This window comes from Trachurus japonicus, chromosome 5 (genome assembly GCF_045865225.1).
Source record: "Trachurus japonicus isolate A0001 chromosome 5, Traja_1.0".
Classification (NCBI taxonomy): Eukaryota; Metazoa; Chordata; class Actinopteri; order Carangiformes; family Carangidae; genus Trachurus; species Trachurus japonicus.
Genome location: NC_140911.1, coordinates 23,883,456 through 23,900,866, shown reverse-complemented (window position 1 = coordinate 23,900,866; position 17,411 = coordinate 23,883,456). Strand labels below are relative to the sequence as shown.

Sequence of the window (17,411 nt, the reverse complement as noted above, 5' to 3'; positions counted from 1 at the left end):
CTGATTAAAACCTGACCTGTCTCTCTCTCTCACTCTTCATTCGAAAGCATACTCGCTCGACCGCTTCGCTTCCTCCGTGTCACTGCTTCTCCTCTTGCCCTAGCCAATGGGATCGCAGCAATCTTCCAGCATCATTACATAAATAAATCCATGTGTTTGTAATGAAGAAGGCGTTGCTACGGTTACGGGTGTTCGTCAGGGGTTTTACTGTGGTGGTCCCTCTCTTCCTTCTCTTCCTCAGTGCACTCTTGATCGCTGTGGCTGCATCACAGTCACCTCCTCCTCCTCATCATCATCATCGTCGTCGTCATCATCATAAGCATCCTCCTACTCCTACATACCTCTTCCTCTTTTCTCCCGCTCTATCGCACTACACCTCCCAGGATGCCCCTGTGTGGGGGGCGGGGCTTGGATGCCGCAGCATGTTTCTAACGCGGGCCGCCGAGAAGCCCAGAAAGTAGTTCTCAGTATCAAATGACACATTAACGTTGGTCCGTGTCCGTCTGTGTCGTCTCCAGGTGACGTCAGATGGCTACACGCCAGTCAGCAGCAGCGTCAACGGAAGCGGCTTCAGACCTTTCGACATGGTCATACCGTTCTCCTTCAGGAAGGGGGAGATCACAGGTGGGAGACACACGGACGCTCACACTACAGTTTTATCTGTGATTCGGCTCATTAGACCGTCACGACAACACAACAGGCTTTAGATAAGACCAGAATAAAAGGCAGAAATATAAAGAGACACAGGCAGCGATGTGCAAATGACCAGATGAGTTGATTCTGAAGTGAAAAGAAATGAAATGCAGCAAACGGCCATTAAAATGAGTCCCTCTTCAAACACTATCTACTGTTATTTATTCTATCATCAACATGAAATATAGAAAGTAACAGTAATTGTGGCATGTGCAGAAGTTTGGACACCAAACTAAGAAAGTCCTTTACAACCACTTGCAGATGTTTTTTGTAGTCAAGACAAAAACGCAGCATGTCTAAGATCAAGCCACAGATTTTCAGTGATCAACTCTTAGAGGATTAAAGAGGAGGATGTTTTTGTCTTTAGGTGAAGTGCTGATGCCTTCAGGAAAATCAGCTCAGCCCCTGATCACAGACAACCTGGATGGGACAGTGACAGTGCAGTACTCGCCCACTGAGGCTGGTCTGCACGAGATGCACATCAAATACAACGGCACACACATCCCAGGTCAGTGCACAACACACACACACACTGTTCCCTCAGTCTGGAGTTGGACAGAACTGAACTGGAGACACCTGGTGTGCAGATGAAGAGCTGCAGCCGATGTCTCCCTCACATGTCAATCAGCTGTCAGGATGTTTGGACAATGATGTCATAGCCAGGATGAAACATGGAGGTGTGTGTGTGTGTGATTAGGACCATGTTGAAGCTTTGTACATAAGGTTTGCATGTTTGTGATTAAGAACAGAGTGTGTGTGTGTGTGTTTCAGCAAACAGGAGAAAACTATTAACCACCAGCCTGTATGACATCACACCTTGAGAATCTGTGTTTGTGCATGCGTGTGTCTGTGGTGTCGGTGGGTTTGGTTAAAAGCATGTGGACATCTGTCTGTTCCAGCTAATGTGTCGAACATGTGATTCATAAGCGTGAACATTAACCCGCTGCTGTATCAGCCTCAGATCCTCCAGTCGTAGTTAGTGAGGTGCAGCACTGAGATCTGTCACTTCACTATGACAAGAAGTGACCAAACACTAACTTCTGACCCAAAGCTGTACCAATACTGTTTTCTAAAATATCATTATTAATGAATGAAGATATTTCTTTAGTGGAATCTGTCCTCAACTCAAATGGCCCCCTCATTTGACAATGATTTCCATCATCAGTCAAGTTTTACTTCAGTTAACCTGCAGGTCTATTTCATTTCTACTTTCCCCACCGCCTCTGGCCTTATCCAAAATTCACAGAACCGCGGTCACATACGTAACCATCGTTTTTATCCATGTTGGTTTCCTAATGGTGACTGTGTGTTGCAGAGTCTCCCCTTCAGTTCTACGTGAACCATGCCAGCAGTCCCAACGTCACCGCCTACGGTCCCGGTCTGAGCTACGGCGTCGCCAACAAGATGGCCACGTTCACGGTCTACACAGACGACGCCTCTGAGGGTACGAGAGAGAGAGGAGGAGGAGGAGGAGGAGCTGTGCATTATGTTGCTGCAGTTTGAGTTAATTGATGTCAATATTGACTCATCTGTCTGTGTGTCCAGGCGGTCTGGACCTCGCCATCGAGGGTCCGTCCAAGGCAGAGATCAGCTGTGTGGACAACAAGGACGGGACGTGCAGCGTCAGCTACCTGCCCACTCTGCCCGGAGACTACAACATCCTGGTCAAGTACAACGACGACCACATCGCCGGCAGCCCGTTCACCGCGAGGGTCACTGGTCAGTCTGCACGCCCACACACACACACACACACACACACATTAATGATACCTGTGCTGCCAGTGTCTTACCTCTGTGTGTGTGTGTGTGTGTCTGTGTGTATCAGAGGACAACAAGCGGCGCTCTCAGGTCAAACTGGGCTCAGCAGCAGATTTCTCTCTGGACATTAATGAGACGGACCTCAGCCTGCTGACCGCCAGCATCCGATCGCCGTCCGGCCGTGACGAGCCCTGCCTGCTGAAGAGGATGGCCAACAACCACATTGGTAACACACACACACACAAAAAAATACACATTTTAAAAAAGTGGGGGGCGCCGTAGCTCAGTGGGTAGAGCACCCGGTCCCCGTATGCAGAGGCTGTAGTCCTCGCTGCAGCCGGCTCTGGATCAATCCTGAATCAGGCGGCCCTTTGCTGCATGTCATTCCCTCTCTCTCTGCCTCCCCGTTTCCTGTCTCTCTATGACAAAACTATCAATTAAAGGCAAAAAGCCCCAAAAATATACTTGAATAGAAATCTGTCTTTAGATGTAATTCTTCTTTCCTTGCCTCCTCTGCCTCACAGGGATCTCCTTCATCCCCCGGGAGGTGGGCGAACACCGCGTCAGCATCCTGAAGAACGGCCGACACGTCGCCAACAGTCCCATCACCATCATGGTCGTCCAGTCTGAGATTGGCGACGCCGGCCGGGTCAAAGTCCACGGCGACGGCCTCATCCAGGGAACCACCTTCACCAATTCCAGCTTTGTGGTCGACACACGAGAGGCCGGTCAGTGCAGCTTCAGTCGTTACAGCGACATGTCCTCATGGGTAGTGGTGTTTGTTTTAGTCGGTGCACGACTGGCGGTCGATCCAGACTGAAAATATGTGAACGATTATTGGATCCATGAATTTTCATACAGATGTTCTACAGAGGTTAAATCCTGTTGATGTTAGTGTTCCCCTGACTGTTGTCGATCTCTTGACTCTTGTCTTACACCGACATCAGGTTAAGAATCAAATATTACACCAGCATGTTTACATCTGCACCGCTTGTCCTGTACGCTGCCTCACATTCAGGTTGCTGACTTGAATTCTTACTTTCTGATGTAAACCCTGTAATGTGATGTCAGTATTGTTGTTGTATTCATTGTACTAATTGTATTGATTATGCAACGGGATAACTGCTGTGATTTGGGAGTTAACTTCTAATATCTGTGTCCAGGTTACGGCGGTCTGGCTCTGGCCATCGAGGGTCCCAGTAAGGTGGACATCCAGACGGAGGACATGGATGACGGGACGTGTGGAGTCACCTACTGTCCAACTGAACCAGGAAACTACATCGTCTCAATCCGCTTCGCTGAGGAACACGTCCCAGGTACAATCACTCATTTTTTATGGCTTTCATTGTTTCCACAATCTCTCTTTATGACAAGCGAGCGCCCTGAGGATGGAGAACTGAGCTGCATTTTGGACAAACAGGTTGACGTGTGTGTGTGTGTGTGTGTTTGACAACAGGAAGTCCGTTCACGGTGCGGGTGACGGGTGAGGGTCGTATCCGGGAGAGCATCACTCGACGACAGAAGGCAGCGTCTGTTGCCAGTGTGGGGAGTGTGTGTGACCTCAGCCTGAAGATACCAGGTACACGGTTTCACACACACACACACACACACACTGTGACATCGCTAATCTAAAGGGTCGTCTGATTGGCTGTCTGCAGTGTCGGTCAGAGGAACGTCCTCATTTAATCCACCACGTTACCTGTCAACGTCTCAAACAGTCAGAGCTGCGTGTGTGTTTGTGTTAAACTGGAGACGTCGTCAGAGCTTCTTCTTCTCTACATCCATTTCCTCTGGAGCTTGTTTCTGTCTTCTGAGCACTGATTCTGATCTGTGTGTCAGCTTTGTCTTTTGTCCTTTCTGATCTTGCTTTTCATGTCTTTTCTTCTTTCCCCTTTGTCTCACCCTTCCTCTTTTTCCTTGAATTGCCTGTCTTTCTTTTTTCTGGCCTCCTCCTCTTCCCTTTTCTCCTCCTTACTTTGCTCAGTTTCCCTTTATTTTCTCCTCCTCTTCTTCCTTCTCCTCCTCTCTGCTCTGTGTCTTCCTTCCCCTCTCCTCTTCCGTCCTCTCACCTCCTCCTCATTCCTCCAGTGAGCTGGTTCCTCCTGGTCTTGTCTCGGCAGCTCATCTCTCACACCTCCTCCCGCTCCTACTGCTCCCTCTGGTGGTCTGGAGGATCCAGCGGTCGCGGGGCTCGTCTCTCTGCCGCGGCCTCAGACCCGAGCCTCTCTCCTGGCCGTGTCCGTCTCATCTCTGGCCTCTCTGGTCTAGTGTTAGCGGGTGGAGCGAGGCCTGTGAGGGGCGTGTGGGCTGGGGTGGAGGGTGCGTTATAGAGCCCTAGGGGGAAAAATGCTGGGCTTGGCAGTACAAGGTTTGCAGCTTTGTTAAGTTGCAGCTGTTTGTGTCTCGTCTGTTTTCAGCTTTGCTTTGTTTTTGGTTTTCAGTTTCAATGGGCACCAGTTTAATTTATACTGCACTGTTACTATAGTTACCAGTTAACCACTAGTTACTTTGGTCAAGTTTTCTTTTGGATGAGCAGGTTGAACAAGTGCAGGAAGAAAATTCACTTAACTTCACTGAAACACAGTAATGAAACACGGTGCCGTCTGTTGACAGCGATCGACATGAAGGACGTCACCGCCGAGGTCACTTCCCCCTCTGGAGCCAAGCAGCCCGCCGAGCTGGTCGCCGCGGGAAACGACACCTACTGCGTGCGCTTCGTGCCCACTGAGATGGGCGTGCACAGCGTGAGTGTGCGGTACAGGGGGGCGCACGTGCCAGGCAGCCCCTTCCAGTTCACCGTGGGACCGCTGGGCGAGGGCGGGCCCGCCAAGGTCCGAGCAGGAGGTCCGGGACTGGAGGGAGCACAGGCCGGAGAACCAGGTACACACACAGACGGAGACATTGTCGTTACACTGACCACACACACTCTGTTTTCTATATCGAAGATGTGTTTAGAAGTAAATCACAGTTCACCTCATTAATTAGAACTCATTACATTAGCTTCTTAAAGAGAAAACAGAGAACTGGTAATCCTCAAAACAGATCTCTGTCTCTCTCACCAGCTGAGTTCAGTATCTGGACGAGGGAGGCGGGGGCCGGCGGTCTGTCCATCGCGGTGGAGGGGCCCAGCAGAGCAGAGATCTCATTCGACGACCGCAAAGACGGATCCTGTGGCGTCTCTTACATCGCTCAGGAGCCCGGTAGAGAAAACGCACCAGCAGGTTACTCTGATAGTTGTTCATTAACGTCTCTCTCTCTGACCTTCTCTCCCTCTCCCTCCCTCTCCCCAGGTGATTACGAAGTCTCTGTGAAGTTCAACGAGCAGCACATACCCGACAGCCCCTTCCTGGTCCCCGTCATGGCTCCGGTGAACGACGCCCGCCGCCTCACTGTTACCGGCCTTCAGGTGAGGCATGAGGAGACACCTCCACACCCAGCCCGTCCTGCCTTGCTAAAGGGCTCTGGGGCACAGTTGCATAAACATATGACGTCGTACAGAGCAGACGAAGTGGGTGTGAGGCTTCGACTGGTTTGGGTTTTTGTTTGAAGACAGATGATTGTTGAATTTAGCTCTTCTTTTATCAATCAGGATCAGGAATCAGTGTAACACAAAGAAACTCTTCAAGCTTCAGCTTTTAAAAACAACACTGAACTGAGAACTCAAAAATTTTGTCCAGCATATCTTTTGAAGACTAGTAACGATGCCTATATCATACTGTCAGAGCTTCTTCAAAGTACTTTGGAAATTCAACCCTTGATTTGTTTCTCATATAAAACTGGAAATAAGGTAACATTGAGCACAGCAGTAATGAGCCCATATCAGTCGAACCCTTGCAGTTTTATAGGTGGGCAGGTTGAAATACTCTTTATGCAACTGGCCTCATGGACATGACCACAGTCAGGCAAACACACTGTTACTGTGTGAAGTTGACACAGGCCTGAGAGGGCGGCTGAAGGAAACGTCCTCCATCCTTTTTCACACACTCTTAAGGATAAGAAACATTTCTAACATTTGTTTTTATTAATGACTAATTTATTGTACCATAATTAAATCATGTGAAATGTTAGACAACACTGAAACTGGTCATTATGATATCTAGGACCGTCTTTTAAGACAATAATGGTGAGTTAATAAAAAATCCTTTCCTTGAATTCCATCTTTTTGACACACATGCTTTACCACTGAGCTTTGAATCAGCTGCAGTCTCAAGCTAAAGTGGTTTCTGGACATTATTTTCCATAGTTAATGTATGATAAAGATACATTTCCATTATTAAACTGTACCTTAAATATCCCTTTTAGGTACAGTTTGAACAAATAAAAAGGGTGCAGTGAATTTCCTAATAATCATAATTAACTATTTCAATCAATTGACAGCCATAACTATAGACTTGATAATTGTTTCAACTCTACAATGAATTATTTTCATTGTGAACTCTGACGTTTCCATTCACGCCGCCCTCGGGACAAAATGTCAACTTAGAGAAAACTCTTCATCATCACACAGACAGATGCCGTGTCGCCTGGCTCTGGTCATCCCTCGTTTTGTCTGGTGTGGAACTGCTGGTGTTTCTCTTGTGTTTCATTTAAAGGCTTTTAACAGCACCGTCATCTTCATCTTCATCAGCAGCAGCAGCAGCCTCATCATCAGCTCCCTGGTTGCCTAGCTACAGCAGACAGGGGTGGGACACAGCAGACTCCTGCTGCCCTCACAGACACTGTTGTTGTGTTGTTTGTCTGTAGCTGTAGATGAACAATGTTCTTCTGTGTTAGTTAAACCTGAGTCTTATAGTACAGACAACAGATGAAAATCAATGATCTGATTTATTTATTGCATCAATTTGATCACTTACTGGTTGAATTGTTGATCACACATTTTAAAGAACCAAGTGTAAATGGTCTTTGACAAAAATGTTTTTTTATTTTAAGTTTAATTTGTTTAAACTGTGTCATGTTCATTGTAGACTTGCTTTAAGACTGTACTATAACACTGCAGCACTTTGTCAGTGTGTCTGTCTGCTTTGTAACTCTGTGGCCTCCTGCCTCTGTCTGCTGCAGCTGCACCAACAGGAGCCCAGGTAAGAGTAGAAAACAGTAGAATACACAGAGGTGAATAGTAGAAGTAGAGCGGAGTGAATAATAGACGAGTAGAGAAAAATACTGAAACAGGGAAACGGGTCTTTCCTTGTGAGTGTGTTTGTGTGTGAAATGTGTGTTTGTGTTGTCAAGTGTTACCTTATTGCTCTGTACACTGACTGTTTGTGCGTCCGGCCTCGGTAGGAGTCTGGTCTGAAGGTGAATCACCCAGCATCCTTTGCGGTGCGTCTGAATGGGGCGCAGGGGAAGATGGAGGCCAAAGTCCACAGCCCCTCTGGTGCTCTGGAGGAGTGTGTCGTCACCGAGCTGGAGAGAGGTCTGTGTTTCTTGAGAGGGTTTATAAGATGAAAAAAAAACTACATTTATCTGCAACACATCCCTCCGCCTGTCCTCCAGACAAGTACGCGATCCGCTTCATCCCCCGAGAGAACGGCGTCCACACCATCGATGTCAAGTTCAACGGCTCCCACATCCCAGGGAGTCCTTTCCAGGTCCGAGTCGGGGAACCAGGACAGACTGGAGAGCCCGGTCTGGTCACAGCGTACGGAGCTGGCCTGGAGAGAGGCACCACAGGTGGGTTACATGTCTGTTTACCTGTCCGACCTCTGGCCTTTTTACTCAGGACTAGTTGAAATGCCGGCGCCATCAAAATAACAATGTTGAAAAGTGTTTTACAACACAACAGCATCATAAAGAAACACGACAATCCACACAGGCCTTGTCCATTTCCAAAAATGTACAAACAAACTTAAGGCTACAACATTAATTTCATTATTGATTAATTAATCAATTAATGAATTTGCTTGTAAAAAGATAGTGAAAACTAGCGAGTAGGGAGAGTGTGAACCCACTGACAGGACAACACCACTTGTCGATTCTCTGCGCTCCTGCAGGTACCCAGTCAGAGTTCATCATCAACAACACTAAGGCGGGCCCCGGGGCCTTGGCTGTGACCATCGAGGGGCCATCCAAAGTGAAGATGGACTGCCAGGAGGTTTCAGAGGGCTACAAGGTGCAGTACACTCCCATGGCGCCTGGAAACTACCTGATCAGCATCAAATATGGAGGACCAAACCACATCACAGGCAGCCCCTTCAAGGCTAAAGTCACAGGTAACATGGGGAACATCACCCCTCAAAACTCACCTGAACTTTCACTCACTCTGTTATTTCACCACGTACAAACTTCATATTCTTATATTTCTACAGCATATTTCTATAACTATTCATTTTCCTCAAATTTAGAAAAAATATTCACTCTAATGAGTTCTTCTTCATCAAATAGAAGAATGACGACTGGGCAGGAAGTCTACCCCAGCACCTACTCTGTACCATTACTTAGATCAGTAACTAAAGCAGAAGCAGAGGCAGGCTTAACTTTCATGTGGACTAATTTCACATAAATCTTTTTTTTTCTCCTGCTTTTTTAAACATTTTAAACCACCACTGGAAGAACTATTCAAATAAAATATTACTTGATTTCTCTTCCTCTCTCTCATCCTCTCAGGTCCCCGGTTGGTGAACGTCACCAACGCCAGTGAGACGTCGACCCTGACGTTGGACCCGGCAGTGCGGGCCTCCAGCAGCAGCTTCACGCAGAGCGCCATGCCCCGGCTGGGCGACTCGGATGCCAGCAAGGTGCTGAGCCGAGGCCCCGGCCTCAGCAAGGCCTTCGTGGGCCAGAAGAGCAGCTTCTCTGTCGACTGCAGCAAGGCCGGTAAGGAAGTCATCACATCCCTATACACCTTCACATCTGAACAGTGATAGGAAAGACAGCTGACACTATGACGCACCTGTTAACCCCTCCCCTCCTCCTCTCCTCAGGTAAGAACATGCTCCTGGTGGGCGTGCACGGCCCTCAGGTCCCCTGCGAGGAGGTCCTGGTCAAACACTTGGGCAACCTGCAGTACAACGTCAGCTACATGCTGAAGGAGCGGGGCAATTACATCCTGGTGGTCAAGTGGGGCGAGGACCACATCCCCGGCTCCCCCTTCCACGTCGTCGTCCCATGATGCACCGTGACATAAACTGTCCACGCTTCCTGCAACATTTTGCATCCCTGTTAAAGTGGACACGTTAGCTGCACCGTAAATAACAGTCCAATGAACAAGTTGCCTAACGAAGCTTCATGTGCAAACCTTTTCACTTCAAATCAGATGTTTTTAGAATTTTCTGCCCTCAAGTATTTGTTTCATTAGTTAAAGAATTACTCAACCTGCCAAACTGTTCCTCAAAAAGAGAAAATCTGATTTAAGAACCAATGAAAGTTGGAGGGAGGAAAAAAAACAACAAACATCACTGAGACGAGACTTGGTGCAAGAGAGGACGCACTTCTGCAGTGAGTCAGGGAGGCTAAACAGTAAAAATGACCTGATTGAGAAAGAGATAGTTTTTTACTACCCTGACGATATCAATTGACAAATTTTGCACTTGATGAGTTTTATACTTGATTGGTAAATTAAAGATTAAATAAAAAGTTGCTGATTTTACAAGAGAAGTTAGTTGGAGAGAACGTTGGTGTCATGTTTCCTAAAACGTTTAGCTGGATTTTGGATTTGGAAAAGACTTGGACTGAACTTTTAAATGTGTATGATTAGAAAAATAACTGGAATTACACAGCACTTTCCTTCAGGTTACTCAGTGCCAGGATGAAAACATGCTCAACTCTCTGAGGGATTTTAGCGAGGAGCCAAATCTTTGAACCTGGCGGGCTCCTCTGCCCAGCCCACTGCCCTGAGCATGATAAAGTGCTGTGAACGAAACAAATAGCTTAATATCTCAATTAACATAACTGGATTTCTCTGTGTTTGGTTTATTGTTGTGTGATGTTTCTTTAAAGTGTAGACGGACCAGATTCACTGCACACGACTACTGATGTTTGTTGATTTCTTTCTCTTGGACCCGTGGCTCCTCAAACCCCACGAGTACGTAATGTTGCCATAACAAATAAAAAGACTGAGCTGCCTCCACACTACTGTCTCCTGCACTGTACCACAGACTACTTGCTCCTGCGCTAGAGGTCCGTCGTTGTTCTCTGTCGTCCCCTCAGCTGCTTTTTCACATGAGCAGATCTGACCTTTAACTGTGTGGCTCCGTTCACACACTCGATGTCAATCACTGCATGAAACATTCAAATTCAGATCTGAGCTGGAAACTGGAGGTTGGGTTTTTGGTTTTGTGTGTAAATCTGGATGAATCTGTCCTTTATGTCTGACCTGGATGTTGTTGCCTAATCACTGCTACTTTTGATACTCACAGGAGGATTTTTGTATGAGGGAAGAAAAATTCTCATTTTGTATTTGGGAATGGGTGATTTAATGTGAAACTAAACTCTCGAAATGATGTACATTTAATAATTAAAATCAACTGGAAGAAAGAACGTTGACCTTGGTCGTTCATTTCCTGGGACTGTGTTGAAACCTTAGTGTAGCCCACTACAGCAGAGTTTCCACAGGGGGAATACGCAGAGGCCAGATGGAAAAACAATGAACAGAAAGAGTAGTCTACATAAATCAGGATGGTATTATTAGCTGGATAAAATATAATTATTTTAAAAATCCTTAGATTTATGTTCAAGTGATTCTTCTTCAGTCTTTACAGTGATGTATATTGATGTATAGTATTAGCTAAAGGACATGGTGTTTGACAGTACTCTTAAGTTAGATGAAGAATAGATGCATTTTATGACAAATTCCCGGAGAAACCCAAGAAATTTCAAAGACTCTCAAACTTTTTCTTGCCACTGTAGCATCTAAAGAGTTATATATTTCCTCTGGAGTTTGTGAATGTTGAGCGAGGCCGACACAAACATGACTCCCTGACTCCTGACTCACCTTCAACATTTTACATATATGATGTGTCAAATAAACCTCTCTAATGTTGGATTCAGAAATATTCATAAACAAATAGAAATTTAATTTCCGATGACGTCAGTGCAGATGGATTATTCATTCTGTATCTCTGCTTGGTTGCCGATTGGAAATCAGAAAGAAACGGCTTTAAATGAACAATGCCTCACCCAGGGAAGCTCCTCCCCATCTGAGCTCTCAACCCAAACAAACCAGGAAGTCTGATATGTTGGCACTGAGAGGAAACCACAAACACTGAGCGACAAATGCTATTATTTACCTTCAGAGCAAATCTCAAATAAGAGAGGACATTCACAAGACTTGAAGACTGGAGGACTGTCACTTCTTCCTAATGCAGTCAGAGAATTTCAACTTTATTCAAGCCACGACCCACAGTGAGGGTAGGTTTTTGGAAACATTAAAGAGGACGGTGGAGGAGGTGAAGCTGATCAATTGTCTTCCTGTAACACTGATCTGTCTTGTGTTTACAGCTTCGCTCTGAGAAATAATGTCTTTGCAGTCTGAAAAGGATCTATCCTGTCCTGTCTGCCATGACATCTATAGAGATCCTGTTTTCCTTACATGTACCCACAGCCTCTGTAAAGCCTGTCTGCAGAGATGGTGGACAGAGATAAAAAAGCAGGAGTGCCCTGTTTGTCAGACAATATCTCCACAGTGTGATCCACCTTGCAACTTGGTATTAAAGAACCTGTGTGAGACCTTCTTACAGCAGAGGGATCAGAGACCTTCAGCAGGATCAGAGTCTGTCTGCAGTCTGCACTCTGAGAAACTCAAACTCTTCTGTCTGGACCATCAGCAGCCGGTGTGTGTCGTCTGCAGAGACTCAAGATCACACAAGAACCACAGATTCAGTCCCATCGATGAAGCTGCTCAGGATCACAAAGAGGAGCTTCAGATAACCCTGAAGCCTTTACGAGAGAAACTGAAGCTGTTTGAACAAGTTAAAGGAAACTTTGATGAAACAGCCAAACACATCAAGGTCCAGGTCCAACACACAGAGAGACAGATCAAGGAGCAGTTTAAGAAGCTTCACCAGTTTCTAGAGGAGGAAGAGGAGGCCAGGATCAAAGCTCTGAGGGAGGAAGAGCAGCAGAAGAGTCGGATGATGAAGGAGAAGACTGAGGCTCTGAGCAGAGAGATAGCAGCTCTGTCTCACACAGTCAGAGACACAGAGGACGAGCTGAGAGCTGAAGACGTCTCGTTCCTCAATAACTACAAGGCTGCAGTGGAAAGAGTCCAGCAGCGCCCCCTGCTGGATGATCCACAGCTGGGCTCAGGAGCTCTGATAGATGTGGCCAAACATCTGGGCAACCTGGCCTTCAACATCTGGAACAAGATGAAGCACCTGGTCTCCTACAGTCCTGTGGTTCTGGACCCAAACTCTGCTCATCCACATCTCATCCTGTCTGAAGATCTGACCAGTGTGAGAATTGGAGAGAAGCAGCCGCTTCCTGATAATCCAGAGAGGTTTGATTACTATCCCATCGTCCTGGGCTCTGAGGGCTTTAACTCAGGGACTCACAGCTGGGACGTCGAGGTAGGAGACAGTACAGACTGGAAAGTTGGCGTGTTAGCAGAGTCTGTCCTGAGAAAGGGAGAACCACAATCTGGATTATGGAGGATTGGCTTGTATAAAGGTGAATACTCAGTACGTCTGCTACCAGATTTCTCCATCACTCTCTTTTTGGAGAGGAAACTAAAGAAGATCAGAGTTCAGCTGGACTTTGATGGAGGAAAACTGTCGTTCTCTGATCCTGACTGTAACACACACATACACACCTTCACACACACCTTCACTGAGAGACTTTTCCCATACTTCAGCAACCTGAATAAACTCCCACTGAAGATATTTCCAGTGTAGGACTCTGTAACAGTAAAACAGACCAGGCAACCATGATTATTATTATAGGGTTGATGGTTATGAATAGACCAGTGGTGTGACTGTTTTGATGTAAACACAGTTAATTATGAAAATGATGCAACAGAAAGTACACATTTCATACTGTTTGTGTCATCAATACAAATGTAATCAATGTGTGTATGATGAAATGTATGATATGAAACTGGATGTATACTTTATCACTGACTTTTTTTTATTGTGCGGGTCATTTTGTCATGTACTGTAGTCTGTATCAAAAAAAAAAAAGGATGTGGTGCCCTTATATTGATCCTGTTCAGCTGTAAAATTAAACATTTTTTCATAGATGTTTTCATTTAGTTTCAGTTGCACTTAACTCCGTTACAGCTGGACAACTGACCTACGCCTCAGTTGTAGGTGTTGCCATTGTCAACCGACAACTTTGCAAATACACACAGACGCGTGGGGGTGTTCAGTAGGTTAAACATTAGTTGTTCCGATAGTCTTCAGGCATAAAAATTAATGACCCTCCGCTCAAAGAATGAAGGGAAAAGGCAGGAGATATACACACAGTGTGTGTGTGTGTGTGTGTGTGTGTGTGTGTGTACTTGTACAGCTATAGGCTACATGTGACGACCAGTTTGAGTTTGAGAGTGAGGACGTTTTTATTATTTTTTTATTTAACTTTTATTTAACCAGGAATAATCCCATTGAGATTCAGAATCTCTTTTGCAAGGGGGTCCTGGCCCAGAGACATTTTGGGAAAGTGAGGACATTTTGGCCTGTCCTCACTTACTCAGAGGGCTGTTTGAGGGTTAAGACTTTAGTTTAGACTTTAGGTTATAATTAGGTTTAAGTTAGGTTAAGAGTAATGGTTAAGGATTTGTTTTGGACGGTTAAGGTTAGGGTAAGGGGCGAGGGAAAGCATTATGTCAATGAGTGTCCACACAACGACTGCTGTACAAATGTGTGTGTGTGTGTGTGTGTGTGTGTGTGTGTGTGTGTGTGTGTGTGTGTGTGTGTGTCTCATGTTTCCTTGTATTACCGTGTGTTATCTGAGCCACAGCTCATTCCCACAGTGAGAGGCCGACCCTGCACAGCTCCACTTCAGACACCTCAAAGGTAAAGTAGGATATTTTGGAATGAAATTACAATTTATTATTTCATATAATGGAATTTCAGCAACGAAGCATCTCTACACAATACAGTAGCTTACAGCTTTACAGCTTGTTGTGTTGATGGACTGATTTTCAATCCCAAATTTCACTTGCCTTTGACTTTCTTCCACTTTGTATTTGTGGCCCTGAAAATAATCCGTTTTTCTTTGTCATCGCTCATTTTAAACGGAAAACCAGTGACATAGAATCTAGATTTTTTTGTGAGTTATTTTTTCTTTATAGATGACAGGTGTTTCTTAATTAACATTTTTATCTGAAATGTTGTATTGTTTGTAGATACAACAAGTTGTCCACCATAAAACAACAATATTTGTCTTGGCGAACTGAGTCACAAATGTGGGAAAAGGTGGTGAGCAGAACGTCAGCAAATATATTGGCGGAGACAAAAATGACAACGTAGTTAAAATGATACAAAACTGATCAAGAATCTGGAAGTTGCAAGTTTAAACAGTCAAGATTTTTTGAATGAAATAGATCAAATAAAATCCTAATTTAACACAAATTACATCTAGGTGGCTGAGGTGCACCTAAGGATTTGCAACTGATCTTCAGTTTTTAATTTATACAAACTATTTATCTTAGATGTGCATAGATTCAACCTGGTTCAGGTGTTCAGCATTAATTACTGGTTCTTTGGAGAGGAACTGTGACAACTCATGAAAACAACTAAGTGTGTCTTTGTTTAGTGTAAAGCCCTTTGAGATGCATCTCAGAGATGCTAAACTGAGTTTCTAATGGCTTCCTGACAGGAAATGCGCAGCCTGCTGACGACTCAGTGCCAGAACTGCTACCGGGAGCAGATTCAGAAGGAGATGTTGACCCGTCTGGCCTGGAAAAACCGCTACGCCAAACTCTACCCATCCTGCTCTGACCCCAGAGACCACAGCACACAGTCCACACAGCTGCCCCAGCTGCCTGCTGACCCTCGGTGAGCTGCAATACTCATTTACCTGTTAGGCTCCGGACAGCTCGGAGAGGCTGCATCTGGACTGACATGAGTCAGTGGTGATGGAATAAGAGAAACAGCTGTGTTCCAGCTGTGATGTGTTAACTGTGTTGAAGTTACTGATAAATGTGAAAAGTTACGAAGTTAAGAATCTAAACAGCTTTTTAGAACAAACACATGACTGAAGCGCAGATGCAGAGCACACAGCTGAACATTGAGCTGGATGTGACACATGCGATAAAACTGCATCAAAAAGTAATTCTTATTATTCTTATTCTTAGATAATGTTCATATAAGACGTTTATTTATATAATACTCCATACACCATTTACATTTGTACTGTTTCACCATGGTGCAGCACAAACTGTGACTTTACCACACTAACTATTTATATTAATCTGGTGTTTTCGCTCCAGGACTGGCCTGCCTCCTGTTACCATGATGCCCAAGAGCAACCTTCCTCCTCCTGCTCCTGCTGCTGTGCTCCCTGTAGAAGGGGAGGGGCGTGCCAGTGCCCCCCCCCTGATGAGACCAGTTTCTCCTCAGACCAGAAAATCTCTCTATCAGGACTCCTCTCACCATGTAAGAAACACACCTTCGGTTCAAACTGTCCAACAACAACAAGAAATGTCCAGGTGTCACAAATACCAATTTAAATACTAATGTACATCTGACTGTTTCAATCATTATTATTATAGAATTATTATAGAATTATATTAGATAATTAGTATTATTAATCATAACATATTCAATCTTAATTTAAAAAATTTCACTAATGTAAAACAAAAGTCTGTTTAAATTGATTTTCTAAAAAAAAATATATATATTAAACTTAACTTGTACTTTACTTGTTGCCAAACAGTCAAAAACAAAAAAGATAATGTTTTTATTAAAGATGATGGTGGCAATTTGAACAGGAAGTATTAAAAACGTCACATTAAACACAGCTGTCCCATGCAGGGCAAGGGGCGCAGTCAGTACCTGCACAGACGTGGACAGATGAGACCTGAGGAGAAGTTTGATTTTCCTCTGCTTTCATCCTGGGAGTACGGGTGGAGACTGGGTAAGATAGAGGGACTGTTTAGAAACAAGAATTAGAAACAATATTTCATTGTTATAAAATGTGTTTCATATCATATTGAAATCTTATGTGCCATAACCATTTCTATTGCCTGACAGTCAAAACATCATTGATCACGCCATGAGCAGCCTCCTGTCTGTCTCTGTTTTATACAGAGAAAAGTAAGTTTTCTACCAGATAACCGGCGTCTGCCTTTCTCCACAGGTGACTACACTCTGGATTACAGGACTCCGTCCCGTGCCAGGTCTTCAGTGGTGAAAAACACCTTTTATGCCCGGAATGGCGTGTTCAGCTGCCCATCGGCCACCGACACGCTGGCCTGAGGCTCAGCCAGTGGCTCACCGTTCACAGCAGCTCACAGCTTTTTTTGAAATACGAATTGTGTTTTGATGCCTAAGGGTTGGATAATTTTGAGGGATTTTAAGTTTAAATAGCTGCTTTCAGGGCCATAGTATAAAACCTTACATTTGGAAATGCTTTAACAGAATAAGGGAATATATTTTTGTACCTTCAGTCAAGCATTCATCATGACGGGGTTAGAGTGTCTGTCCAGTGCAACAGATAAGTCCGTTCAGAAATCCTCAGCTTCCTGTGAAAACTGTTTGTTTACCGTCCACACGGCTGTAAGGTTAAATGTCCCGTAACCTGACGCTCTGTCATGGATAATTGATTAACTACTGGCCGGGGATCAGTCACAACGAGTCAGGTTAATTTGACACCTGATGCCACAGTGTTTTTAAACAGTGAGTCACTGGAGGAAATGTTACACACCACAATACTAAATCATTTATTTCTCATCAGGCATAATAACATTTTAGGCAGCTCTATTACTGTTGTACAAATACAAAGATGTTTTAGTAAATAAAGTAATGTTGACATTACTGTATTATCAGTTTTTCTAGTTTTTTTAAAATACATTTAACCTCTTCAAG

At 44.9% G+C, this 17,411-nt stretch overlaps 2 protein-coding genes and 1 pseudogene across 5 annotated transcripts in view; all 3 read left to right on the top strand.

The window, feature by feature from the left end:
* flnba (filamin B a) overlaps positions 1-10,926 on the top strand; it is a 62,557-nt gene extending 51,631 nt beyond the window's left edge. For all 3 annotated transcript variants that reach the window (XM_085776841.1, XM_085776840.1, XM_085776839.1), the window contains 16 exons: positions 519-624; positions 1,061-1,201; positions 2,009-2,137; positions 2,239-2,412; positions 2,519-2,677; positions 2,976-3,179; positions 3,615-3,767; positions 3,908-4,030; positions 5,065-5,331; positions 5,514-5,651; positions 5,742-5,857; positions 7,732-7,864; positions 7,945-8,121; positions 8,442-8,660; positions 9,055-9,264; positions 9,372-10,926. In XM_085776841.1, the coding sequence (XP_085632967.1) occupies positions 519-624; positions 1,061-1,201; positions 2,009-2,137; positions 2,239-2,412; positions 2,519-2,677; positions 2,976-3,179; positions 3,615-3,767; positions 3,908-4,030; positions 5,065-5,331; positions 5,514-5,651; positions 5,742-5,857; positions 7,732-7,864; positions 7,945-8,121; positions 8,442-8,660; positions 9,055-9,264; positions 9,372-9,559 (2,637 nt within the window). In that variant the 3' untranslated portion in view covers positions 9,560-10,926. The remainder of the gene's footprint in view (positions 1-518; positions 625-1,060; positions 1,202-2,008; positions 2,138-2,238; positions 2,413-2,518; positions 2,678-2,975; positions 3,180-3,614; positions 3,768-3,907; positions 4,031-5,064; positions 5,332-5,513; positions 5,652-5,741; positions 5,858-7,731; positions 7,865-7,944; positions 8,122-8,441; positions 8,661-9,054; positions 9,265-9,371) is intronic.
* Positions 10,927-11,638: 712 nt separating this feature from the next.
* LOC146987613 (E3 ubiquitin-protein ligase TRIM39 pseudogene) lies at positions 11,639-13,399 on the top strand (annotated as a pseudogene). Its single transcript, XR_015035848.1, has one exon. The product of XR_015035848.1 is annotated as an E3 ubiquitin-protein ligase TRIM39 pseudogene (transcript).
* Positions 13,400-14,271: 872 nt separating this feature from the next.
* On the top strand, positions 14,272-17,274 carry LOC146987612 (protein SPMIP1). The gene is made up of 5 exons (XM_085776834.1): positions 14,272-14,396; positions 15,202-15,380; positions 15,815-15,980; positions 16,359-16,461; positions 16,684-17,274. Exons 2-5 carry the CDS (start codon positions 15,205-15,207, stop codon positions 16,800-16,802), a joined length of 564 nt encoding a protein of 187 aa, XP_085632960.1. The 5' UTR covers positions 14,272-14,396; positions 15,202-15,204; the 3' UTR covers positions 16,803-17,274.
* The last annotated feature ends 137 nt before the right edge of the window (positions 17,275-17,411 follow it).